General features: G+C 46.2%; 1 protein-coding gene across 1 annotated transcript in view; it reads right to left on the bottom strand.

The window, feature by feature from the left end:
- Positions 1-322: 322 nt before the first annotated feature.
- SYN2 (synapsin II) overlaps positions 323-26,505 on the bottom strand; it is a 50,509-nt gene continuing 24,326 nt past the window's right edge. The window contains exons 7-12 of the mRNA XM_021715566.1: positions 25,309-25,383; positions 24,247-24,349; positions 22,450-22,599; positions 7,992-8,052; positions 3,761-4,001; positions 323-1,242 (exon numbers count right to left, since the gene is read on the bottom strand). Coding sequence (XP_021571241.1) covers positions 1,107-1,242; positions 3,761-4,001; positions 7,992-8,052; positions 22,450-22,599; positions 24,247-24,349; positions 25,309-25,383 — 766 coding nt within the window. The 3' untranslated portion in view covers positions 323-1,106. The remainder of the gene's footprint in view (positions 1,243-3,760; positions 4,002-7,991; positions 8,053-22,449; positions 22,600-24,246; positions 24,350-25,308; positions 25,384-26,505) is intronic.

Raw genomic sequence — 26,505 nt, forward strand, 5'->3', positions numbered from 1 at the left:
TGAGTCTAAGTTGGCTGCTCTGGGAGCAAGGGTGCTATGCTTATTTGAAAGGCTACACATTCAGTAAAACAAGTAGAAATGCTAAGTTGCTGAAGGAAGGCTAGCTGTCCAGGAGAGACAGATTCACTGGGGAGGTGTCCAAGAGGCCCAGGATAAATGGTATGCAAAGGACAGACACATTCTCAAACACTTGCAAACACAGATGTATACCTACAGTCACACACACACACACACACACACACACACACACACACACACACGCCTCACACACATGCTCTCAGCCTAAAGGGTGGCCGAGGGGAGACCTCATGGCTGAATAAAATGTTGGTTAATGCTGCTGCTTTTATTACACCAAAGATCTTATTAACATTTATTAGGAGTTCAACACAAAACTTGGCATACTGCTGTCATAGTGGCATGCAGTCTCCTCTACAGTGCAGCTTTGGAGGTCAAGGTCACTGCAAATCACACATAAGAACCGTTCTCCAGAGGGGAGAAAAGGAGAAGTGGCAGATCCTTGTTCTCCGGAATATCAGCAGACTCAAGGTGCTTCACCACCACAGCAGTCTAGGGTCTTGTGGGTTGGGTGAGTGTCCTTTGAACAACACAGGGGTGACAAGGGATCCAGTTTGGGAAAGTTCCTAAAACTCAGAGCCAAGAGTACTTTTGAGGAAGTCTATACTTCCCAAATAGGTGTCACTGACTAAAGGGGGCGGGGGGCATGCTTAGCACTGCATCTGAGCTAGGTTAAGCTGCCAGGAGTCCTCAATCCTGGTTTCACAGGGAAGAATAAGACATTATGGCGCTGTCACAATAAGGCCACTAAACTCACAGCGAACGATGACTTCAGAAGGAAGCTCTCTTGACTACAGGGAAGCAGCTCTTTCCTCTCTGATGTCAGATGCCTCTTGCTGGGTAGGCAACTGCCCTGAGACTGTCACATGGTCCTTTCTGGGCCGCACAACATCACTTAGCACAACAGAGCAGAAGAAGGGGCCACACACGTCAGGGTCATGGGACACCACCACCAAGCTGGCTGACTGTTGTTGGTGAATGTCTTAGATGCCTTTCCCGGTTGGGCCGGGTGCCCTTGTGTGTCTGAAGAGCTAATCTGAAAAGAGGCTGGCAAAGGACTTCCTCAAGCTCCGGATGGTCTCCGCTTTGGCTTCATCCTCATTGGCTGAAGACCGGAAGAAGGAGGACTCAGAGAAGCTGAAGGCATTTGTCAGGGACTGCGACTTGCTTGAAGATAAAAACCAGAGAAAACGTAAGAGGGTGATGTTTCCAGCAAGGCAGGGAAGGACGGTGACATGAGGATACACAACTGGAGTCCCCACTCCCACCCAAGGGAGACCAGAATGATAGAGGAGAAAGCCAGAAGCAGCCCGCTACCAGCACCCTGGGAGACCCCTATGCTACTTCCTCACTTTCAGGACTGTTAAAACAGGAAAGGATTGGGGCAATATGGAAACAAGAAAAAAGGGGGAAAAGAGAAGGAAAGGTGGAAGAAGGAGTGCTTCAAAGGCTGCCACTTTTACTCTAATGCTAAAATGAGTGAGGGCTAAATTCAGAGGCTCCAACTTGGTAAGTACTAACATAGGAATCTCACACACCCTTCTCCTCTGATGAAAGGTAGCCGCTAGGGGCCTGTGATTCTTGCACTCTCTTTTCCATCAACTATCAGCCAGCATCAGAAGACCAAGCATCAGGCCCAAGTCTTGGTTCTGCCACTCACTCCAGCCTCTCTGGGAGTCAGTTTTCATCTGTGACATGCAGATGTTTGGAAAAATGATGATTTCTAGGTCCTTTGAGTTCTTTCTAGTCTGCTCTTTTCTCTGATTCCAAAAGAATTTATGGACTTGGCCCAAAACTCTAATGCCTAAATTTCCCTGTTCTTAAAATGGATGTATTCATATTTGCTGCTATCCTCAAAGAAGCCCTAATATGAGGTCTGCAGGGTTCAAGGTGTCCAGGGGCAAAAGAGATACATGTTTTATTAGTTAGTACTCTAATGAAAAAACCTAAATCACATACATTTTAGGGACCTACTTTTCCCTTCAGAGGAAAAACTGTGACAGCAAGAGTCCGTGGGGAGGCCAAGCTGGCACTCCAAGAGAGGACATGAGGTCTGACTTCTCTGGTGGCCCGTCTTTCTTTCTTGACTCCCACTGGCTTTCTTTTCTGCTGGTTTCTGGCTCCAGAACTCTTCTCCTGGTCTCTTGGACTCCCAGTCCTCCCCAAAATGTGGGTCAGTGTAGGAAACTCCCTTTCACAGGACTGTGAGCCATCTCTCTTTTCCCACAATGACTGAACTGATGCCCTGCCTTTAATGAGGCCTGGGACAAGCTTCAACACGCTGGCCTCTGGGAAAGGAGACTCCTCTGCATACACAGGCAGAAGGTACTGGGTACAAGTCTCCAGCTTGTTGTCAGAGGCTGCCTTTATTCAACAGCCTAGATGCAGTGACAACCCAAGGATTTGCCTTCAGACTAGCGCTGGAGTTGGCTAATGAGAAGGTAGGAGAGAAAAAACATTCAACATACAAAACAACTGGGTTGAAGAGATGTTATGGGGGAGGTGAGACATGAGAGGTACCACTGGCCAGAGCTGGGGAGCAGGAATGGGTGATACCCCTGCCATCATGTAGGACTAGAAGATCCAGAGAAAGTGACAGCTGGACTCCCAAGCCCCAACCCTGGCTCTGCCACTAACTAGAGGAGTGGCTTTGAGAAAGAAGTTGATTGACTTTCTCTGAGCAAACTTGTCTCACTTGTGCAGTGACTAGATAATCTCTTAGTGTCTCATTTAAACTCTAAAATTTTATAGCTCCTTTCCCTCCCTCCCTGAAGATTCACTTATTGTCCATCATCTCACTCTGAGAAACACAGGTGGGTCACTTCCATCCCCTTAAGGCTGTCTCTGCTGAAGGTGGTGACTGAAGTCTGCTTGGGGACATTGGAAGCAAATCAGAGGCATCTTTGGCTCTGGGGGAAAGGGTTGAACTGACCACCATCCACACTCAGGTGCTGTGTCTCCCAAGGCAGTTCTGCTGTTTCTCAGGAGTCTTCAGTATTTTCCTGTGCAGTGGGACAGTGTAGTAGGGGCTTCTAGGGTGGCTGCTGGGAATGTTGGAGCCCAAGAAGATGGAGCTCCTCAGTGTCTCTATCTGGGAACTCCTTTGCTGCCCGCAGCAGAAACTGACCTCCTTAGGACAGAGTTGAAGGTAAAAAGTTGAAATGGATTTAACTACTTCCCCTTTTCATTCTGGCCAAGCTTGCTCATTGCATACCCTTGAACTATGAGTCATAGGCAGGAAATATATATATTTATATATATTTTAATTTTTAGAAGGAAAGACACATACATAAAGAGAAAAGGAATGGAAGAAAGAGTGGGAGAAGGGTTTAAAAAAAAACACCCCAAATCCTAAGCTGGTACAAGGCTAGAAATGGGGCAATAATTCTGCTGTAGCGCCACTTCCAGGGAAGAAAGGGGAGGGTTTGAGCATCTAGCTAGACATTAGACTACCGCTTCCCTCTTTCCTCCCCTCCTAGTCAACCCCAACCATTCCTCTCACCAAATACACACACACACACATACACACACACGCACGCACCACCAAAAAAACCCAAAAAGTCCCTCCAGAAAATATCTGTAGGAGGAGGCCTGATGGAAGGTGCTTTCTAGCAGCTCTGGAGTCCGAGGTTCGTGAGGAGGGGCGCGAGGAAGGGAGGGGAGGAGCTGCCGAAGTGTCTCTTACTTGAGCTGTGGGTGAGGCTGGGACTTCTGTGGTGGAGCAGCCGGGGGTGGCTGGGCCTCTGCCAGGGAGTTGCCGCTGGAGGGTGCATCTCCGTGGGTGGTGGGGCCGCCCGGCAGCCGAGGAGCCCAGGAGGAGGAAGAGGAGGAGGAAGAGGAAGGTGGCAGTGACGGTCCAGAGGGGAGCCGACGTGGAGGCAGCACCTTGCCTGGGGGCTGCATTCCTTGGGGTTGCCCAGGGCCCCCTAGGTTCAGCACAAGAAAAACTTCATAATTTAACCATATCAAAGGGTTTCCTTACTAGACTATGTCTCAAAGGGTGCGGTTAGTTAATTACCAAAAGGATAAGCTCTACTACAAGAAGCCACCCAAGGCTCTAAAGGGCTCCAAAGGGAGTTCCTGGTTATCCTCATACATTGTCAGTATTTGTTCCTCCTCAAAGATGCAGCAGCTCAGTCACAGCAGAAGTCAGGAGGGCAGGGAAGAAACAAGGGGATAAGCAGACCCCACCGGAGGCAAGCTCTCTTACAAAAGGTCCCCCAAACCGGAGGGACCAAAGTCCTTTTCCCTACAAATTCCTCAGGTACAGACCACACAGTCCTCGGGTTTTCTAGGAAGTCCTGGGTTCCACACAGCAGATGCAGGAGAGGGTGGTGGAAGGAACACTGGATTGGGAATCAGAAAATCTAAGAAATTGTCTATCAGTGACTCCCAGAGCAAGTCACCAAACTGCTCTGGACTTCGGTTTATTCAACTATAAAACTCAAAGTTCTAGTCTTAGTTATATTTTAAGGTGGTAGTGTTTCAAAGATGAGAAGGAACAAGAAAGTTCCTCAAAAAGTATTCCATGCTTTATGATCATCTTCAAAACAACTGACTTACGTTGTTTTACGGAGCTGCCTTTGGTCCTGCTCCAAGTCTGAGTGGATCTGACTGCCACACCCACTCCACCAGAGCTTCATTTTAGCATTAACTCATGCCCACACCCAGGAGAAATCCTTTCTTCCCAGGCACTCTTTTGCTTCTCAGTACCATCCTCAAGGACTCCACAGGACGTACCTCTCAGTATGTGTGGTGAAATTCTCCAGATATGCAAACCCTACTCTCCTCTGGGGATGTTGTGAGTGCCATCTGGCAAAGAAAAGCCCCGCTAAAAAGGACCAGCATACCTTTCTCCCAGCCTGAGACACAAAATCATCTGGTGACCTGGAGAGAAAAAAGGTCCTCTTTCCTTTGGGAGTTGAGAGGCAGTAAGTGTGATACCTGATTGCTCAGATTTTGCTGAGGAGGTTCCCTACACTCAGAAGTGAGAAGGTATCCCCATTACCACATACTGACTAGTGGAAATGATGCACAATTGGCCCGGGAAATCCAGTTTCTCAGCCTCAGTCCCAGAGTCCACATCCATGAGCCTGCTGGAAAGAGTGGGCTTACAGAAATGCAACAGCAGCCTAGAGCTGTGTAACTATTTCATTTTCTATATATACCAGAACACCTGTGCCCTCTGGAGAGGCAAAACTGTATGCCATTGTGCACCCATGATAGTCTTCTCACTTCCCCACTACATGGTATGGGATTCCTTTTATCATCAATAACCAATGAATACTGAGGTTAGTTACACAGAAATACATACAACATAAGTGAAATTCTGCATGTTTAAAAAGCTCCAAGCTCAAATCAAATAACTAGTGAAGATGATGGGTTAGCAGATTACTTCATGATAATCAGCATTTGTCTTTTCCGAAGTTTGGCATTTTCTTGTAAAGGAACGCAGGTTGATAGCTCAGCCTTTTGCACTAGAAACCTGAGTGCTTTCCCACTTGTACAGAGATACTTGGATAGCCAGAAACTTTACAACTTAACACTGAAGACAGATATAACTTTTCCTTTATTGCACATTAAGCTGTACAAGAGAGTCACAAAAGAGAGGTACTTCAATCACACTTCCAGCATTGGCTGAGGTTCTCCCAGCTGGATCAGTACAAAAGAAGGGGACATCAGAAAAGAAATGGGTACAAAACACCTGAACAGCAATCCTATACTGTGACACAGATGTCCCCCAGGCCACAGAGTTGTCCCTTAGCATGCTGCCTGAGGGCTCATGACAGTCAGGTTATACTGTCTGCTTGCATTTGGCAGTGGGAGCCCTAATCAGTTTCTCCCCCACCTAAGACACCTTGGCTGACACCACCCTGTCACCTGACTGAACTCAAATGGCAACTTTGTATTTGTGGCTCACAAATGTCACATGAAAAGCACCTGGATGTACACAATGATAACATGCAGAGAAGCAACACCACCATCAGCTCACCATTTGGACAAAAAATAAAATAAAATAAAAGTATTCCTCCATTCTGGGAAATGTTACCTTATTCCTTTCTATCAGATTGGGAGGTATTTAAGGACCTGATTCTTTTGCAACCCACCTGGAAGTGCACGTATGCATATATGTATATATTTACAACAGATTGACTACCATCATCATCTAAGGGAGGGATCACAGATGAGGACATTTACACTCAATGTATTTCTCTGTGGTCTCAGAATTTCCCAGCAACCAAAGGAGAAACCAAGGCACAAGCCCCTTGACTCGTAACTCTTGTCACATTCTACCAGCACTAGTTACTCCTCAGATCTGGGCATCCAGAACAGTAACATGTCAGTTAAGAGGTGGGAAGGAATGTAAAAGTAGAGCCAGCAACATTTCTTCTAAAAGGCAAACTGCTGGCATGAACTCCCACAGACCATGGTGCAAGAGGCAGCTACTTGGTCCCCATTCCCGGCCTGGTCAGGAGAGGCATTGAACCCGAGGTCTAGTTTAATTACCTGCCTCATCTGCCCAGGTGCTGCTTGTTGGAGGAAAGAGGACAAACTGGTGAGAGTTCTTCAAGAGACACGGCTCTAGAGCCTCTGTCTAAAACACATATAAGCTAAATCTGAGACAGTTCTTCCCAGGAAAGATAAAGCTCCTCACTCTCTGGACTCTGGGGGGACTCTAGTAATCAGTTGAGAACAAAAATAGGTGTCAACCTCAGAGTTCTGTAGGCAGTGTACCCACTCAAGTGACATGGGGCATTTTTGATTTGGTCTTGTGTTATGATACCTCAGGAGAGGCCAAAAGCAGAATGGTAAAATCCTTCCCAGACTTTTGGTAGCTCCCTGCATTCTATCTCCAACAATGCCAAAGAATCATCTCTGTACATAAGTCAAGCTTTGGGGAATACAAAGCAGCCTCAGCTCCACAGAAGCGCACATATGGCTGATTCAGAAACAGCAACAAAGAAGAAACAACTTAAGGGGACTGAGATCAACACACAGAAAATACTCACAAGTTCACTTTGATATTGCACATCAGCGGCCCCATTTTTCTGTTTGTTTGTTTGTTTAATCTCATAGCTAATTAGTTAATAATAAAAACAAAGGGTACATCAGGATGTAAAATACAGAACACATTCCTGGAAATAGCTTGTTCTTTGTATTTCATGTCATCACTAAAAACACAAGAGCTCTACAGGCACAGCCAACCTATTCACATAAACTCAAACTGCAAATGGAGAAAAAGGTAAATGCCTCCGAATTCAACGGATGAAGCTATGAAAAATTGACCTTGAAAATCTCTTAACGTTCTATCTAGCTACCCTAGTCATGCAGAAAGGAAGCGAAAAGCACAGATCATTGAAGATCTCAAGCACATTCATGGAGGTAAAGGTGGAAAGGAGTATTTAATCTGAGCCTGAGGGGAGAAGGAGAGGAGCCGGGTCCTATTTTTGTGATTTTTGTTTCTCCCCTCTCTACCCCCTACTCCCATTTCACCCCGCATTATGTAATACTTTAAAAAATACTATCAAACCACCCAGAAGATAGAGTCACACTGGACTTGGGAGAGGCACAATTCTTTTGTACACTGTTGACAAACAGCCCTGGAATCACAAGTTATACAGAGAAAACATAAGAGAGCATTACAAGCACGAACAGAACAGGTAAACAACCAGACAGAGATGCTGACACTGCATAGGAAAAACAGTCCAGTCAGCATTGAAAGAACGCAGCAACGGCACTGTTGGGAGGCTCTGTTGCTCCCCTCCCCGCTTTCCTTTCTTTGCTTTTTTTTAATTTGTTTGTTTTTGGCTTAAATTTTCCGCTTTGAAAAATTAACTACCAATCACTTTAAGAAGCTTGGACTTGTTTTGGCCCTACTGCAATGCCATTACAGTCGAGAATATACTGTAAACAACCTTGGGGGGGTGGCCGCTGAGGTGGGGTCTTGCTCGAGTCCGGATCCTTAAGTGTTCCGCTCTGGAAGACAAAATTGCAAAAGAGGTAAAAACAAAACTCCATGAGAGTGAATTCCAAAGAGAAACCCTGTGGCTCCATAGCAAGGTTGCAGTAGAATCCAGTGGGACCCAGAGGAATCCAATGGGATCCGGCCATAGACTTCTGCTGTGCCAGAAATACGTCAAAGGGGAGCCTCAGCCTCTGGAGTGTAGCTGAGGCATTGTGTGGGCCGTCTGGGGCTTGGAATTACTCTGGTAACAATGCCTGAAACCTCCTCAACCCCTTTTTCATTTCACTCCCTTTTAGACTCGTTCTTTCTATATACAGGCCTGGGGAAGGAAAACCAAAGGGAGGACCAACACCAAACTCCAGAGACGGCGTTGGGCCAGGGCCAGGAAGGTGGGAGGGGAGGGAAAGGAAAGAGTGTGTGTGTGTGTGTGTGTGTGTGTGTGTGTGTGTGTGTGTGTGTGTGTGTGTGTGTGTGTGTAGCGGGACCAGGTGACTAGCCTAAGAGTGTGTGTGTGTGTGTGTGTGTGTGTGTGTGTGTAGCGGGACCAGGTGACTAGCCTAAGAGTGTGTGTGTGTGTGTGTGTGTGTGTGTGTGTGTGTGTGTGTGTGTGTAGCGGGACCAGGTGACTAGCCTACACTTGGCTCACTTCTCATCTGGAGCTAGCTCCGGGGTGGGTTCAGTTCTGGGATTGACTCAGGGGGTCAGATCCACTCTTTCGGCTGGGAACTCCCATGAGGAGGGCTTCGAGGAAGGGGGCAGATGTTTATTTTCCAGAACCCTCCTTGCCTAAAAGGGAAGGAGTAAGACATTAATGCTTGCAAAAGTGCTCAAGGCCAAGCTGTTTTTTCTTCTCCAACAGCATAATCGTATTTTACCCGACAGCAGGGCTCTACTCCCATGCTTCCTCTCCTCCCAGCTGTGATTCTGATTATGTTCTGGCAGGATCAGAAATGCATGTGACTTAGTTTGCCTAACATTTATTATTAAAGGCATTGAGCACCTACAGTTTGTGTTCAACCAAAGAGAAATACTCTATGAAGCCTAAAGCCTGCCAAGTGTGCTGATGGTGATGTCAAAGTGGTGGCTTCCGAGGCAAGGCTGTGGCTAAACACGTCTTCAGCAAGCTCCCACTTCCTCTGTCAGTGCTCCTCTCCCCTGGTGACACGCCCCCCCCCCCCCCAGCTCTACTCCCACATTAAAGCTGTTTCTCCTCCTGTTCCCCATTTCCCCTGGGCGTCCCATTCTGGCCATCTCTCCTCCCTCCTGCCTATTATGGTCTGTTTTCATCTTCACAGTAGGGAGGTAGAAGTGTTATCCTTTCCAGTGTCATAGTCTTGTAATAACAGCATTACCTTAGAATGTTTTACTCAGAGAATTCTGGACAGCAATAGGCAGGGGAGCTTTTGAAATGTCCTTAGTGCCACCATATTGGAGAGTGTTAATTTCACCTATAACCCCCAACAGCTCCCAAGTCACAGCAAGGACACCAACACTTCTTCTAAGCACTTTCTTGGGATCCACGAGGCACGGTCTGAGTCCTGATACTGCAATACCCACACCCAATAAGCCAGCTAGAGACAGCTCTATCCAGTCAGCCATCAAGACTCCACTGTTTTCCCCTTCTGGCATCTAACATTCACCATCTTCTCTTGACCAACTTTGGTCAGGCCTTTATCATTTCTTGCCTAGGCTAGAACAGTCTCCTAATTCTCTTGTAGCTTCTCTCGCCAATCTATCCTCTCTATGGCTAGGTATTATCCTCCAAAGCCTTTTCCCTCGTTGTGTCACTTCACTTTTCTAAATAATTTAGAGCCGACACTTATGGAGAGCTTACTGTGTTCCAGGTAACATGGGGGCATTTTTGTGCAGTATGTCCACAATCGTTGTATAAGGTAGATACCATTTCATCAGTATCCCTGATTGCTTTCAGCATGATTGGAGGCACCCTTCTCTCTCCTTTATGTCATTCACAGCTACTCACCCCAGGCCCCACTGATTCCTTGCTACTGTATATTCTCTAGTCTGGGCCATGCCTTCAGTGTCACCACCTCTCATGGCCTGAGATGGACACTCAGGTAAAGGACAGCAAAAGTCACAGAATCCATGGAGCCACTAGACTGCCTCTTGCCAGTGCCTCCACCGGGACCACAGCCCCAGCCACTGAGGGCTGCCAATGCATCACCTCAGACATTGGCCAAGAGTAGCTCATGATGTTCTCTTTCCAGAGAATTGGTATTTTCAGAGACAGAGTTATGGAAGAACATGTAGCGAAAGAACAGAACCAGGGCCATTGGGCAAAAGTTCCAGAAAGGTAGAGTTTTGCTTGCAGGAAGAACTTCCTATGGTAAAAACAGTGAGACAGGCTGTTTGGGGAGTTGGATTTATATGTTCATGTAGAGGCTAGAGAATTACCTCACAGAGACATTGCAGAAAACATTCCTTCTTTAAATATAAGATGGATTTGATGGGCACTAAGGTTCCTTACAGCCCTGAGAACCTATGATCCAGGAAAAATATTTTAAATCCCATAGATTAAGCTTTAATGATAGAACTCTAGATGCGCACAGGATAAGCTGATTATCCTGACTGAGCGTGATCATGCTATGCAGCTGGTTCTGGTTCTCCTCAGTCACAGAAATATACACGTGAGACACTCAAGGACAAACTGAGCACAAAAGTGCCCTTTCAAAGCTTCAAAGGAAGAGCTCCCAGAGGCAGTTCTCTGGGCTTGAGTCTGGGAATATGCCTTGGTTACCCTTGGTGGCGCCTAGGAAGCTTCTCTTGTCCTGGCTCCACCGAGGTTGTATACCGAAGACTTCTCAGGGGCTATGGGAGGCGGGAAGGAGAGTCCCCAAGGACTGTTCCTTGCCAGGCTGAGACACTCTGGCTCCACCCACAAGCTTGCTGTCTGCTAGGGACTGGGGGCCTATTCCCTGTGGGGCTTGGCTACCATGGGATATGTCTCCAGTCACCAAGAGCCTCCTGGGATGCCGAATTCCACAGAAGTCTGGCCACTCTGGCGTCACTGCCAAAGTCTGGCCTGGAGCCAGCCCACAGCAGGAACTTATGGCCAGACTAAAAGGCAGAGTTTTACTTAGGAAGTTGGATTGACTCAAACAGGTAAGAATGCGAAGTTCAGTGCTTGTGCCCAGCTGCACACAAAAAAGGAAGGGGGAATAAATGGCCTTTCAGCAGAATAAGAAAAAAACAAAACAAAACAAAAATTCCTGGCTGGGCACAGTGTTTCATGCCTGTAATCCCCACACTTTGGGAGGCTGAGGCAGGAACATCACTGGAGGCTAGGAGTTGAGAACAGCCTAGGCAACATAATGAATGAGAGACCATCTCTAAATAACAACAACACAATACTAAATTAAATTTAAAAAAGAAATAAAACTCTAACATCCCTGAGCTTACAGAATAACAACAAACTCAGAGGGTGTCAGTTTGTAAGGATGCTGCTAAAAATTGGATGAAGCTGGAGGTGAATCAGTGTCTCAGTAACAGGAAGTCATAGGTCCACTGCTCTTTTGGTTGATCAAGCCTGATAAAAAAGCACTGTAACCAGTTCTAGGCACCTCTTTTCTTTTTTTTGAGGGAGTCTCACTCTGTTGCCCAGGCTGGAGTGCAGTGGCATGCTCACGGTCACCACAGCCTTGACCTGCTGGACTCAGGTGATCCTTCCACCTCAGCCTTCCAAGTAGCTGGAACCATAGGCATGCGCCACCATGTCTAGCTAATTTTCCATTTATTGTAGAGATGAGGTCTCACCGTATTGCTCAGACTGGTCTCGAACCCCTGAGTTCAGGCAATCCTCTCACCTCTGCCTCCCAAAGTGCTAGGATTATAGGCGTGAGCCACCACGCCAGCTTAGGCACCTCTTTTAAGGGGGATGCTGGCAGAATAAAATGGGTACACGGAGCAGACAGGATGGTGAGAAGTCTGGAAATGACATCTTTTGTCATGTGACTTTGGGCAAGTTACTTAACCTAAGCCTCAGTTTCCCAAGTGGGCAGATTGTAAGGATTAAATGAGGTCATCAAGCAAGCACCTAAAGGCTTAGTAGAAGACTGAAATTAGTCAAATGTAAATCTGAAAAGTATCCAGCGCTGGCTTGGGTAGTAGTGAGCTTCCTGGATGAGAGGTGTTTAAGCAGGACCTACACCAACTCTGGTCAGAGGGGCTCACATAATTGCAGGTAGATGACTCCTACAGGCTCTTCTGACTCTGGGCTTCCATTAACTTATTCATGTTTTTTTTTAATTCCAGTTCTTCAGGTGTCTGAGAACTGAGAGAAGTCTTTCTTAGCTGCAGAGTTTTGAGCCCAGTGAGACCCTCAGGGTGTTGGGCCTGAGCTGAGGTATCTTGCAGGTACAGGCTTGAGAGGCTGGGCAAGGAAAGTGTGCTGCTGCTCTCCAATGAAGCTCATTGGGTTGGTATCCTGCTATGCTGAATCCACTGGGCTTTAGTGATCAGAGAAGCCAGGAAAGAGCTTGTGAAGCTGAGAGACTCCTCTGGGTTGGTAGGTCCAGCATTCAGTTTCAAAGGAGGAGTGTAAGGGTTTTCCTTAGAGAGGGTCACAAATGTCCAGCTCTCTCCATTTTTTTTTTGAGTTGCAGTTTCACTCTGTCGCCCAGACTGGAGTGCAGTGGCGTGCTCCCAACCACCACAGCCTCGACCTGTTGGGCTCCGGTGATCCTTCTGCCTCAGTCTTCCAAGGTGCCAGAACTACAAGCAATTTTTTATTTATTGTAGAGACAAGGACTCACCAAGTTGCCCAGATGGGTCTCGAACCCGTGGGCTCGGTAATCCACTTGCCTTGGCCTCTCAAAGTACTGGTATTACAGGCTGAGACACCAAGCCCGGCCAGCTCTCTCCATTCTTACCTTCCTCTGTGCTCATATGGAAGCACCAAAAGGGCATGGGGCATTGTATTGTGGACTAGGAACCAGAAGATCCAGCCCTCCTGCTTAGCAGCTGTATGATCTTGGGCAAGTCAATTGCATTCTCTTTGCTAATATGTCTAATAAAGGTAGAACCGCCAGCCCAAACCACCTCACATAAGGGTTGTAAGGCCTAACTAATAAATGTGCTTTGTAAACTATAAAGTGCTAGGCAAAGTAATAAAGAGAACATCACAATTATTATTTAAATAACAAATATCAATTCAAAAGAATGAAACTTTAATGTTAGAATTTCATGCATCAGAAGATATTGTTGCCAGCCTCGGTGGCTCAGCCTGTAATCCCACGCTTGGGAGGCTAAGGTGAGTGGATTGCCTGAGTCTGCGGGTTTGAGACCCGCCTGGGCAACTAGGTGAGACCTCATCTCTACACACACAAAAAAATTGGCTGGGCGTGGTAGCGTGTGCCTGTAGTTCCAACTACTTGAAAGGTTGAGGTGGAAGGATCGCCTGAGCCCAGCAGGTCGAAGCTGTGGTGGCTGGGAGCGTGCCACTGCACTACAGTCTGGGCGACAGAGCGAGATTCTAACTCAAAAAAAACCCAAAAAACAAAAAGAAGATATTGTTGAGTGGCTTCCTATCACCTGGGGCACGGTAGATTTCTGTGTAAAGAATCCTGGGTTGAGCTATGCCATGTCCTCTGTATATTGCTGACCTAGTTCCAAGCAAGGTTCCTGCAGAAACAGTAAATATTAGCTCCCAAGGTGATTGAAAAGGAAATAACTGGCCTGGGACAGAAATTAAGCCCACAGATGAGGGTTCAAGCCCAAAGATGAGGGCTTGTGGTTTTTTGTCAAGGCACCTTTACTTGCTATCCTCTGGCTTTCAGCAGACAAGCTGGGAGAAAGGAGTTCCTATATGAGGTCCTGGCAGGATGGAAAGCTGAGGAAGGAAAGACATCTGAGTGACTCAACTCTTGAGAGTTATTGGCCTGAGACCAGCTGCCCCTACCAAGAAGGAAGGCCTGCGCTTGCTCAGCATATCTGAGACAGGAAATTGGGAAAGGGTCCCAGGGTTTGGCCCCAGGAAAGAGGCCAGGCCAAGCTCCTTGCTGGACATGCCACAGTACTATTCTGATCGACTCCCCCAGGCCCTAATCCCCGGTCTAGGTCCCCAGGGAGAATGAGGCAGCAGGAAAGAATGTGGTTGGGGGTTGCAGGTTTAGTCAGTGCAAAGGGGACAGCACCTTGGGATCCTCCTGGACGCCCCCCCGGCAGTCACCAGCGCTCACTTTCCTTCCTCTGAAAGGCTATTAATGGTGCCCAAGGGTGAACCGCTTCTCCTTCCTGAGGAGAATTGCTGCTCTGTGTGCAGTTTGTCTCCTACACTGGGGCCCTCCTATAACCTAGGACGCAAGAAATGTCCCAAGGAAGCAATCCACAAGTCCTATGGGGGCACTGAAGGTCAGGTTACTTGAGGTCAGAATGTCAGCTTCGAATGATTAAAGATGTCCCTGAAAAGTTAAGACAGTCCCAGAATAGTCAGTTTCCCTTAATAGTCTGTTAGGGGATCGAGTCACTAGTGGCTTTATCTGAACCTGCCTTAAATCTCCCCACTTTCTCAGCTTACACTCACTGGGGACCAAATTCTCTAAAGTCATTCCTGCTGTGGGAACCAGGAAGGCCTTTCATTTGTCCTAAATTTACCTCTTCTAACCTCAAGTGAAGCCCACGTTTGGGATATGAGGGACAGTTGTGTTCCCTCTGCAACTGCACAGTGCTCTAGACTCCATTTCTCAGAGTAGAGAAACCCCTTCTCAGTCTTGGTCTCCTTGCACTCGAGAGACTTCATCTTTTAGAGTCTTTATGGCTGGAGAAATCTGGCTTGAAATGTTTTGTGTTTCTCTTTAGACCAGAGAGTCTGTAAAAAAGGACTGGCAGAATGTCCCACCAGAGGCCACAGGTTATTCGGTCTCGGTCCTTAAATTCTGAACTCTTATTGCAGCTTTTCGCAGGAACCATGGCTGCACACGGCCTAGATCACAGCATTGCAGGTCTGGAAGAAGATTTTAAAAGTTACCTGCCCCACCTGCCCCAGCCCCTAGCCGCCCCCCCACCTTGACCATATCCTTGACAATTGGCTCATCCTGCCCCTTCTCAAACATCAGCAATGATGTGCCACATACGACTTCCCACAGTAGCTATTTCCTTTCTCAGTGTTAGAAAGTTTATTCTTTACAATAGGTCAAACCTGTCTTCCAGCAGATTTGCCTTTTGAAATCAGTTCTTCAGAGATGAAGCTATTAAGTAATGGGCTCCTTGAGATATTAAGTCCATGGGCTTTTGTAGCTCCTGTAACTTTTACTTATAGGACAGACTTGCTAAATGCCTCAACCTCCTGGTGTCTCCTCTGAGCACATTCTAATTAGAATTTGTCCTTCTTATGCAAGACCCTCAGACCGGAAACGTTTCAGATGTGCTCTGATCAGCTCAGGGTAGAAGAAAAGGCTCAACTTCATCCTGGATGCCAAATGTATATGAATGTTTCCAAAGGCTATGTCTTAGAATCATTCCCCATAGGTCTAACCACAAGCCGGATAGGAAGCCAGCTCTGTGGTATAACTGAGGAGCACTGAGAGAGACGAGTTCCCATTCCCACCTCAGCCCACAGTGTCTGAAATCCCTGCATTAGCAATTTAGCCTTTGGCTCTGGGAGATTTTACAGGAAAATAAAGAGTGGCACCAGTGTAATGGGAAATAGAAGATTAGCCACATGAAAAACAGGACCAGAATGTCATCTCTTCTGGCATGACCTGAAAGCTCTGTCCAATTGAAGTTCTCTCCCCAGTTCCTGGGAGTCTGAGGAGCAGCCCACACCTCTCCAGAGCCCCAGGATGCAAAGTCCAGCTCAGATCCCAGACTCATAGCAAATGTGTGTGTGGTGGGTGGAAGCAGAGTGGGAAGACGGAGGCTGTGTATAGAGTCTGGAGGCTTTGGCCATCACTGGCCACCAGGTGTCACTGCCACCTTGAGAACAGTCTCCCTAAAGAACTTCAGAGTCCATCTAAAGCCGGACAATTGCCCTGGCCAACTCTCAGGGCAGCCCCCAAAGCTGGCAGTCCAACCAGGCTGAGGCCAAGCTGTCACGACCCAAATCAGGCCTTGCCACTCACCTCCCTGCTTTTGGCAACACAGTCAATGCCTCTTACGCACCTGCCCCTATTCTTTGAATTGTGCAGAGCAGCTAGCTTGGGCCCACTTCCATGTATTTATTCTTTGTTTCCCACAATTAACCCATCCCAGGCTAGGGGACTGGCTGGGTTCTTCAGAGCTGAAGCTACTCTACTCACCATCCTCACCCTCCAACCTCCAGCCTCCACCAGCCTGCTTTGGTGTTCCTATAGAATCAAAGAAATGAAAGCTGTATGGTGGCGTTGAAGACAAGGAGAGGGAGAGAGAAGCAGGGGAAGGGAGAGGGAGAGGGACAGGGACAGGGACAGGGAGAGGACGTAGATAATACAAAGGCCTTAAGCAGAGTGGCCAGGGCATAGTGAGTAAGAGCTAAGATAGTATGAGGGCAAGGAGGCAGATGGAGGCCCACATAAATTGCTTGGGGAAAACTGGGTGTTGGGGAGGGGGGACAGGTTTAAGTGGAAAAACACTGGAGTTCTGTTTTGGCTGTGTTCGAGTACCTTTAGAAAACATGTCAAGCAGGAGTTAGAAATGTGAGCCTGGAGTTCAAAGGAGTGGTCAGGACAGGAGATAGATATGGGCTGGCCAAGACCACCAAGGAATGTACATCAACAATGTTCTGGGGCACTGACATTTAGAGGCTTAGTAGAAATGGAGGAGTCAGCAAAGGAGGCTGAGAAGAAGCCAATTAGGTAGAATGAAAACCAAGCAAAGGTGGGGCCACAGAGCACTAGAAAAGAAAGTTTCAAGAAGGAGAGAGTAGTCAATGCATCAAATGCTACTGAAAAGTCTGTAAGACAAGAACAAAAGTGACCACTGGACTTGGTGACATGGAGGTGACATTGACAAGAACAATTTCAGTGGGATAGTGGCGGTAGAATGCTGAGTGGCGAGGGTAGAAGCAAAAATATGATGTGATAAAAGGGAGAAGGTAGCTGAAACAACTCAAGATTACTGGGAAGGGGAGCACAGAAATAAGCAGTAGCTGGAAAGGAATATGGGGTTGAGGAAAGTTTTTGTTTTTTATTTTTATATAGTAAATGAGAGATGTTGTATGTGGATGTGATAATCTTTTGGAAAAGGAGAAACTGATGATGGAGAAAAAAGGGGGTGGGATCCAGATCACAAGTGAAGGGTGAGCCTTTAAAAGCAGATTCAGCCGGGCTCGGTGGCTCAGCCTGTAATCCAACGCTTTTGGGAGGCTGAGGTGAGTGGATTGCCTGAACCCGTGGATTCGAGACCCACCTGGGCAACTTGGCGAGACCTCATCTCTACAATAATCAAAAATTAGCCGGGTGTGGTAGCGCGCGCCGGTAGTTCCAGCTACTTGGAAGGCTGAGGCGGAAGGATCGCCGGAGCCCAGCAGGTCAAGGCTACGGTGGCCAGGAGCAGCCACTGCACTCCAGTCTGGGTGACAGAGCGAGACTCCAACTCAAAAAAAAAAAAGAAGAAGCAGATTCATGTGGGTGACAGTGCAGGTAAGTGGGTAGATGTTATAGCAGGAATATGAAGACAGTCTGGTCTGATAGCTCCATGGGCCTGGACTCATGATGGACTCACAACTGAAATGTTTCCTCAACCATAACCAATGAAAATATATTATCTGGGAGAAGTAGGAGAAGGAAATATGACCAATACAGTTATGGCATTAAGTCCAAGTTTCAGCCTTTTGCCAACTGTGACAGAGTGTTTGTGTCTTGGGTCTTCTGGGTGGCCCGCGGTCAAGGCACAAAGCTCAGGAGAAAGTCAATAGAGGCTATAGAAGGCACCATCTGACAAATGGGAACGACCCCTGTGAATTCACTCATGATTTCAATTTAGAATACAAACAACTTTGGGGCATTCATCACTATAGCTCTAAGGCCATTTCTAATTTTAAGCACACACTCTTGGCTAGGCCTGTGTTAGTTAGTGGAAACACAGATTAATAAGGCATTGTGCTTGCCCACACAGGGCTGAAAGTAAGAAACATTTGCTATATAAACTAAATCATGTGTGTAGTAAAGAATTCGGCCTTGCCCTAAGAGAGGTCCCTGGCCTTTGTTGCTGGCTCCTGGGAAATAACCTCTAAACTCTGGAGTTTCTGGAGCAATAGAAATGTCTTTGTTATTCATAGTGGGTCCTCAGGTCGCAAGGTATTAGCCTGACGTTCAGGGAGCAGGGAGTCAGACTGATTTCAACTAGGTGATCAATTAATCTATCATGCCTACAAAATGGAGCTCAAATAAAATCTATGAACACTGAAGCTCAGGTAAGCCACCCTGGTTGGTGACAGTCTGGGTATTATCACATATTAATGCCAGGAGGAGGATGTGTTTTATTTATTTATTTTTTTTTAATTTTTTTAATTTAAAAAAATTTTTTTTTTTTTTGAGCTGGAGTCTCACTCTGTCGCCCAGACTGGAGTGCAGTGGCCACGTCCGGCCACCGCAGCCTTGACCTGCTGGGCTCCAGCAATCCCTCCGCCTCAGCCTTCCAAGTAGCCGGAATTATAGGCATGCGCTACCACGCCTGGCTGATTTTTTGATTTATTATAGAGATGAGGTCTCGCTGCCCAGGCGGGTCTAGAACCTGAGGGCTCAGGCAATCCACTCACCTCAGCCTCCCAAAGGCGTGGGATTATAGGCTGAGCCACCAAGCCCGGCTTATTTTTTAAATTTTTTTGAGATGCTGTCTCACTCTGTTGCCCAGGCTGGAGTGCAGTGGCCGCTCCCAGCCACTGCAGCCTCGACTTGCTGGGCTCAGGTGATTCTTCCCCCTCAGCCTTCCCAGTAGCTGGGACTACAGGTGCATACTGCCACGCCCAGCTTATTTTTTGATTTATTGTAGAGAGGTCTTGCCAAGTTGCCCAGGGTGGGTCTCGAACCCCTGGTCTCAAGCAATCCTCTCACCTCGGCCTCCCATAGTGCTGGGGTTATAGGTGTGAGCCACTGTGCCTGGTGAGGATGTGTCTTTAAAGGCAATGGAAGCTTTGTGTTTGGAACCCTTCAGATTCTGCCCTACACCTCTTCCTTTGGCTTAGCTTTGACTTGTATCCTTTTCCTGTAATACACTGAAATGGTGAATATAATAGCTTTCAGAGAGTTCCATGAGTTATTCCAGAGAATAGTCAAACCTGAGAGTGGGTTTGGGGAACTTGCTAAACTTTCAGTTGATGTCAAAAGTGAGAGAGGCGTTATGGAGGACTGTGCCCTCAGAATTTTGAGTTTGGCCAACTCTGTTACATGACCTTAGACTCAAAAGAGATCCAGAGATCATCTAATTCAACTCCATTTTATAGGTGAAGAAACAGAGGTCTAGAGATGAGAAGTTACTTGCGCAAGGTCACATAATGTTATGGCAGAGTGAGGACTAGCCCTGGAAGGTCCTGACTCCCAACATGGTGTGCTTTTCCACAATATCCTGTGGCAGCTTTGAATGGGAGACTGAGCAAAGAAAGCTGAGACTTGAGTCACACTGATTTCGCTACAAGGGATTTCTGCAGGAGCTCCTATATTTAGGGAAGCTTATGCCTTAATATCTGTCCTGTCTTGACTCTGACACGGTATAGATCTCTCTTACATAATGTTTAAGCTGCGATATTTAATGCTTGTGAAATAAGAGGCTTGTACTAAAGAAGAGCTAATGCTTTCTGTGTGGTAAAAAAATGAGTTTTGTGAATTATCTCTGCTTTTCAACTTTTATACTTTGAATACTTTTTTGTATGATATAAATTGTCCTGCTAGAGGAGATCTTAGCGATTCTTTTTATCCAACCCTTAACTTTACACACAAATATGCTGAGGCACAGAAAGGGGAAGAAAATTACTCAAGGTCACCTGGTGAAGGTCAGTGTCAAGGACATGGCTAAACGTAAACACAGCCTTCATTCTAGTTCAGAATGGCTTCCCTTCTCAGAAGGTCAAGAGTGTTACATACATTTTTTTAGAAGTACTTAAGAGCTCCTCAGAATCTCAGAGCAGCCCGTTTTGTCTGGGTATTGTTCAGTGCTTTCACCCTGTCATTAATTCTTTAAGATGCTCCCAGATGTTCTCCGTATTTCTCCGTTATAGGAAAGGAGGGACTGCTTGTCCTCTTCCCCTCCAGCAGGAACAAGCAATAATCTGATTAGCAGGTTGTCTTTCACTCTTCACTGAAAGATAGTGTGGACTAAATACAAGGCAGGACTAAGACCAAATATCTTGATTATATCACATTTACAAAATCATAAAATCTAACCATAGGCCTGATTTTTTTTTAACCATAAAAATCTTTTTATCACCTCTAGGTAAGTCCAATGTTTAAATAATGCAATAGTATCTCTAACAAGCAATTAAGTTTTTCCTTCCTAATTAGAATACTGTGATTCTCTAGTAACGAGCATTCCTGAAGTACAGGAAGAGATTCTTATTCTTGGTCAGTGGGGTCAGACAGTGTGAATCAGCTAAAGAAATGTGAAATTCAAAAGAGCTAATATATGATAACATCTTGCCACACAGGGTTACTCTCAACTCAGATACTCAGAGTCAGGGTCGACATTTATTAGCCCAGAAGTTCCCATTTATCTAGCATGAGTGAAAATGGAAGTATTTTACTCAAATAATGTTTTAGAACACTAAAGGTATTTAGATATCATCTCAGAGAAGGGGAAACTTGAGATCCAGAGAGGGAAATGACTTATCAATTATTTTTTAGGCAATTTTTTTGGGAAATATTTCTTAAGTATTATGTTTCTAACTTTCCTAGGTAGAATATGGAAAATCGACTCTCTTGATTATTCAGGTTCATTATTATGAATGTCAACAACTCTTCTTTGCTATTATTTTGTGATATTTGAATAATAAGAAGAAAAATGTAAGGTAATTTGCTTCTACCCTAAATAATCCAGACTGCTTTACATTGTTTTTTTTCCCCTTCCCATCCAGTGTAAGGCTGTCAGCCCTTTCTTCTTTCTTACTGAAGAATTTCTAGAATACTATTACTTTGCATCTAAGTACAGTATAATCCAGTGAGGCACTGATCTTTAGAAAAGGAAGTGATGATCTCCAAGCCTAAGGTTATGGGGAATCCAAGCCCAGAGGCTTCTTACTTACATAATAATAATAACAGTTAACCTATATTGAATGCTTATATGTGATATGCCATATTTCAGGTTTTTCATTTAATTCTCACAACAACCCTGTAAGATAGGACCTCTTACTCCATTCTACAGTCACCAGTTATCACTCCTGAGTCACAAAGAGATAACCACAGTATCTATCTCACAGGTACAAGTCACAAAGCTAATAAATGGAGGGTCTAGAATTCGAACAACCCAAGTTCTCACTTCAAAGTCCACGCCCTGAATCACTATTCTCACTAGTCTATTCTGTTTCCCTGTTTCAAGTTGAATTTTGAAGGAAAGATTTCTGAGATAATTTTCATTTACAAATAATAAAACTTGAGCCCAAGAAAGGCTAGTAACTTTCCCGCAAAGTTACACAGCTATTTAGGTGGAGAGATGGACTAGTTCTCATCAGTTCTTTGAGTTATCGAATCAAGTTCTTATCACTTCGTTATATAAGCGTTTGGTGTACAGAAGAGTTTGGGGATATTTTTGAAAAATTGAGATACCTCTTCCATGGGACTAAAGACCCTCAGGCCTAGGGTCCCTACCTTTCTTTGGCCTATTCTACAGCCATAGGGCCTGATAGTCCATAAAAACTTCAATATGGATTTCCCACTACACCTAGGATACTGTTGTCGAGAATGTAACTGGCCATGAGTCATGTACTACAGCCAACTAAAGATTGGCCACCTCCCCCTCCCTTAGTAAGGAAAGCAGATTTCTAATTTCAGTTTTGCCTTATCACTCTCTCCTAGAATGCAAGGACTGATATTCCCTTTCTTCCAGACCAGCATATTTCTCAGAAAGACCCTTCTTTCTTTACAAATGCCGCCGACCCACCACAATGAACAATCTGTTCCAGCCCTTCTTCAGACATCTTCCAGTGACCCAGCCCGTGCTCAGAGATCTCCCAGTTTATAAATGGGAGCAGCCTGAGTCCCAGGGGAAAATGGCTCTGGTTTCCAGGAGACTTCGAGTTCAGAGGGAAGGGCTCTAGTATTCTGTCTAGACAGTTTTACAGCAGATACTGCAGCTTGCTAGTGAGAAGACTCCGGTAATAAGGACTCCAGAGGAGAGGGGAGGAAAGACAGAGAGAAGGGAAGATACCTTGGATCCCATTTAGGTCTATGGGTATCTGACCTCTACTCCATTCTACAGCCACTAATGTCTAGAGTAAGTGTGCTTAGGAATGGTTCTTGACTCTGCTGTTTTTCTTTCCAGATGCTTACCTGTGGCTGCTGGGTGGTTAAGGGTCTCTGAGGAGACAGAGCAGGAGTTCTGGACAGCAGTTGGTTCATCTTGCTGATGACTAGTTCAGTGATGAGTTGCCTGTCCTCCACCTGGTGTTCCCCAATCAGCGGCATACTACAGTCCATGACCTAGTGGAATATGTGTCCCAGGTAAGCAAAGGGCTCTGGAAACATGAAAAGCCTGGTAGGTCTTTCAGAATGAGCAAGATTTAAGCTACCAGAGATAAGTTAGAGATGAAGCAGGTATTCTTATCTTTAGTTGGGGGAAGGGCTCAAGACAAAGGCTTGCAGGAGGAGGGGAAGAAGATTCTATTGTTGCAAATGAATGCAACAATACAATCTTCTTCCCCTCCTCCTGCAAGCCTTTGTCTTGGGCCCTTCCCCCAACCTTCACCCAGGCCAGGTGAAGGTTTCAGTGAGACTGAAAGACTGCTGGCTAAAGGTAGTGGGAAGAGGTAGAGAGCAAGGAGAGGACAGAGCTCCAGGGCTCAAAAGCTAGCAAGCAGGGGAGCAGGTAGATGTGAAGGGCAACCTCTTAAGACTCTGGTAAGGAGCAGGAAGTTTTCATCTCTGTGACTTTTCACCCACACAATCTCTGTTACTCACTGAATGACCAGATTCCTGCCTTTGTTCCTGACCTGGGATGCCTTCCCTTTTCACCATCAATCCTGATTCTTCCTGTACCTCAAGGTTCAGATCACTCATTCTCCTCCTTTCCTCAATATCTGCGTTATTTGGCATAGGCCGTAGACTCTGTAGTCCAACTCTCTTGTTTATGGGTGAGAAAACTGAGGCCAACCCAGAGAAGGGAGTTGTGACCATCCAGAAGGTTACATGCCAAGCAAGAAATGGGGTAGATTCTGAATATGAAGCCTTCTTTGGGATCCTGACACCGTTACTCTGGAAACACCATCAGCTCCCATCAAGGTGCCTTTTCGGCTCCCAGGTAGATTGGGCAAGAATGCATGTAAAAGGATTCATACTGCTGCTGGCTTTCCTTTTAATACAGGAAAAAGGAATCAGCAAAGTTGTGTTAGAGGACCAGGTTGAGCCTCTAAGGCTCAGAAAGATTCTAAAAAGAATCTCCTGCATCCTGCCACCCAGGTTGAGACACCAATTTACTCTGTGGCCTTGGGCACAAGCATCAGTTTTCTTATCTGTAAAACAAACAGGCTGCATCAAATGACTCCCAGGAGTGGCTTTCTGAGTCAGAAAATAGCAAAATTACTACAGTCTTCCCAAAGGAATGGCATTAGGTTAGAATCCAGGAACCTTGATCCAGCATCTCTTAGCCATGGTGTGGATCAGCCTAGCAGGCTGGAAACAATAGCTCTGCACTAATCTATGCAGATCCACTGATCTGCCATCTGGAATGTTCTCATGACTCAGGAGACTCTGACTTAAAGGCAGTCGGGGCTGCCACATAGTTTTGTTTTTTGTTTTTTTGAGTTGGAGTCTCACTCTGTTGCCCAGACTGGAGTGCAGTGGCGGCTCCCGGTCACCGCAGCCTCGACCTGCTGGGCTCCGGCGATCCTTCCACCTCAGCCTTCCAAGTAGCCGGAATTACAGGCATGCGCTACCACACCCGGCTGATTTTTTGATTTATTGTAGAGATGAGGTCTCGCTGCACAGGTGGGTCTCGAACCCGCGGGCTCAGGCAAACCACTCACCTCAGCCTCCCAAAGGCGTGGGATTACACATAGTTCTTAAACCAACAGCTTGGCCTCCAGCCTTGGGGGTTACCTCTTGCTGAGATACTACTTGGGTCAGACTTACCTCAAAAACGTAGTCTTTCCCATCTTTGCCATGTACAGCTTTGACAGCACAGATGTCCAGGCCACCAAACATCTCAGAGCAGGTATCCACCCACAGCTTGTACCTGGAGGTGATGGGAAAATGTCCTAAGGCTGAGGTATTTGCTCACAGCAAAGCCCGCTTGCCAGTCAAGCTATCCCTGCTGTCTCTATCTCTCCCATCCCGCCTCCCCACAGTTCCTTCCTCCACCCCCATTGAGCACATTCCCTTATCTGCAGTGCCGGTCTCACTCTGCTCTCCAAATCCTACCCATCCATCTTTGCAGGCCCACAGCAGGTCTCACTGCCTTTAGGAGGCCTTCCTTGGCTATTACAGCTCATACTAACTATGCTTTTCTTGGAGTTTCCATGGCACGGAATGCTTTGCTGTTTAAAAATTTCTTTTGCCAGATACCCTAAGCCATCATTCTTATGTTCAGTAGCTAAGTTCTTTGCTAGGGCATAACAACAGTGACCTTTACTCTAGTTCCTAATAAATTTCTCATTTCCATCTGGCCTTCATTGTCCATATTTCTATCAGCATTTTGGTCACAACAACTTAACCAGTCTCTAGTAAGTTCCAAACTTTCCCTTATCTTTCTGTCTTCTTCTGAGCTCCCCAAACTCTTCCAACCTCTGCCCATTACCTAGCTCCAAAGCTGCTTCCACATTTTCAGCTTATCTTTACAGCAACTCCCCACTTTTTTGATTAGTCACTTTGCGCTGCTATAAAGGAATACCTGAGGCTGGGAAATTTATAAAGAAAAGAGGTTTATTTTGGCAGACTGTACAAGAAGCATGACACCAGCATCTGCTACTGGTGAGGCCTCAGGAAGCTTTGACCTATGGTAAGTACAGTCTTTATCTCCATAATCTAGCACATGACCCAGTCCTGCCTTATCTTGTTAACTGGCTATTTGGGCCTTTGTGTTTTATCTGTTCTGTCTGCTCAGAAGCTCCTTTTAGGGAGGGCTCATTTCTTAAACCTCTTCATCTAAGGAGGCCTCCTTCTCACTGGGCTGGGGACTGGACTCCTTTCACTCACCTGTCTGACATGGCGATCTGCTCCAGCATTGCAGAGCCAGTGTTTGTCTTCCAGTTCCCTGAGATGGATGTCCTCCTGCAACAAGGTCCCACCAGGACAGGACAGGCAGTGAGCCAGACCAGCAAGAAGGGGGCGTGAAATTTTTCCATAACTTAGCTCACTATTGATTTCTCCACCTGCTTCTCTTGCAAATATCCCAGGGGTTTGTCTGCTGAGTCTAAAGCCCAGTTGCCTCTGCAAATCCCCACCTGCAATGCCATCCTCATCTCTACAAGTGTCATGCCCAGACAGCTCTGGCTCCAGGGAGTCTGTCCTGATCATTCAACCAAATGACCCTTTGTTCTCTTTAGAGTCCTTCTAGGACGTTGTCGTACTTGGCTTCGAATCCTTTATCTACTTTTTACTTTAATTATTTGAGCTGAGTCTTAAGCCAAAACTTGTCCACAAGTCTGTAAACCACATGAAGGTATACATTGTGTCTTGTATTCCCAGCAGCCTACTCAGTATCTGGGCTGATCCAGAACATACAAATTGAATTTCATTGATGCTGGGAACTCCTACAGGGTTGTCATGAATATCTTTCAATGCCCTCCTTACTGGTTTACTCACTGATTCGTTTAATGATAACTTCTGAGAGCCACTGCCTCATCTGTCAAATGAAAGTGACGGCATCAAGTCATCAGCCTCTTTCTGCTGTGCCCACTAAATCCTCATCCTGACTGTGTGTTAGAGTCAACTAGTTCTAGACTAAATAGGAGGTGGATGACCTAGTTTCTGGTTCTAGACTTGCTCTTTACTGTCTGGGTGGCCTTGAGAGAGTCATCTCTTATCTCTCTTGTCTAGTTTATGTGACTAGTTTATCTGAGTCATGAGGTGGTCCAGTGAGTCAACTGATGGAGTAATAACAATCCTCGTGCTTAGACAGTACCGACTGCTTTCCAAGTTACCTTCTTCACCAAATATCTCACTTCAAACCCCTGCTGTGAGTTAGCTGGCATACTTACCCCTCTTTTATAGACAAGTCCAGAGGTGAGGTGGAAAGAAGCTAAGAGGGCCTAAATATTCCTCCAAATAACTGACACGTCCTGTGCACTTAAAAAAGCAAGTGATGTTTTCTAAAGCTTCTCTGGTCTATCACCCTTTTTTTTTTTTTTTTGAGTTGGAGTCTCACTCGGTCGCCCAGACTGGAGTGCAGTG

Source organism: Carlito syrichta, unplaced genomic scaffold (genome assembly GCF_000164805.1).
Source record: "Carlito syrichta isolate Samal-C Ts95f unplaced genomic scaffold, Tarsius_syrichta-2.0.1 Scaffold101910, whole genome shotgun sequence".
NCBI lineage: Eukaryota > Metazoa > Chordata > Mammalia > Primates > Tarsiidae > Carlito > Carlito syrichta.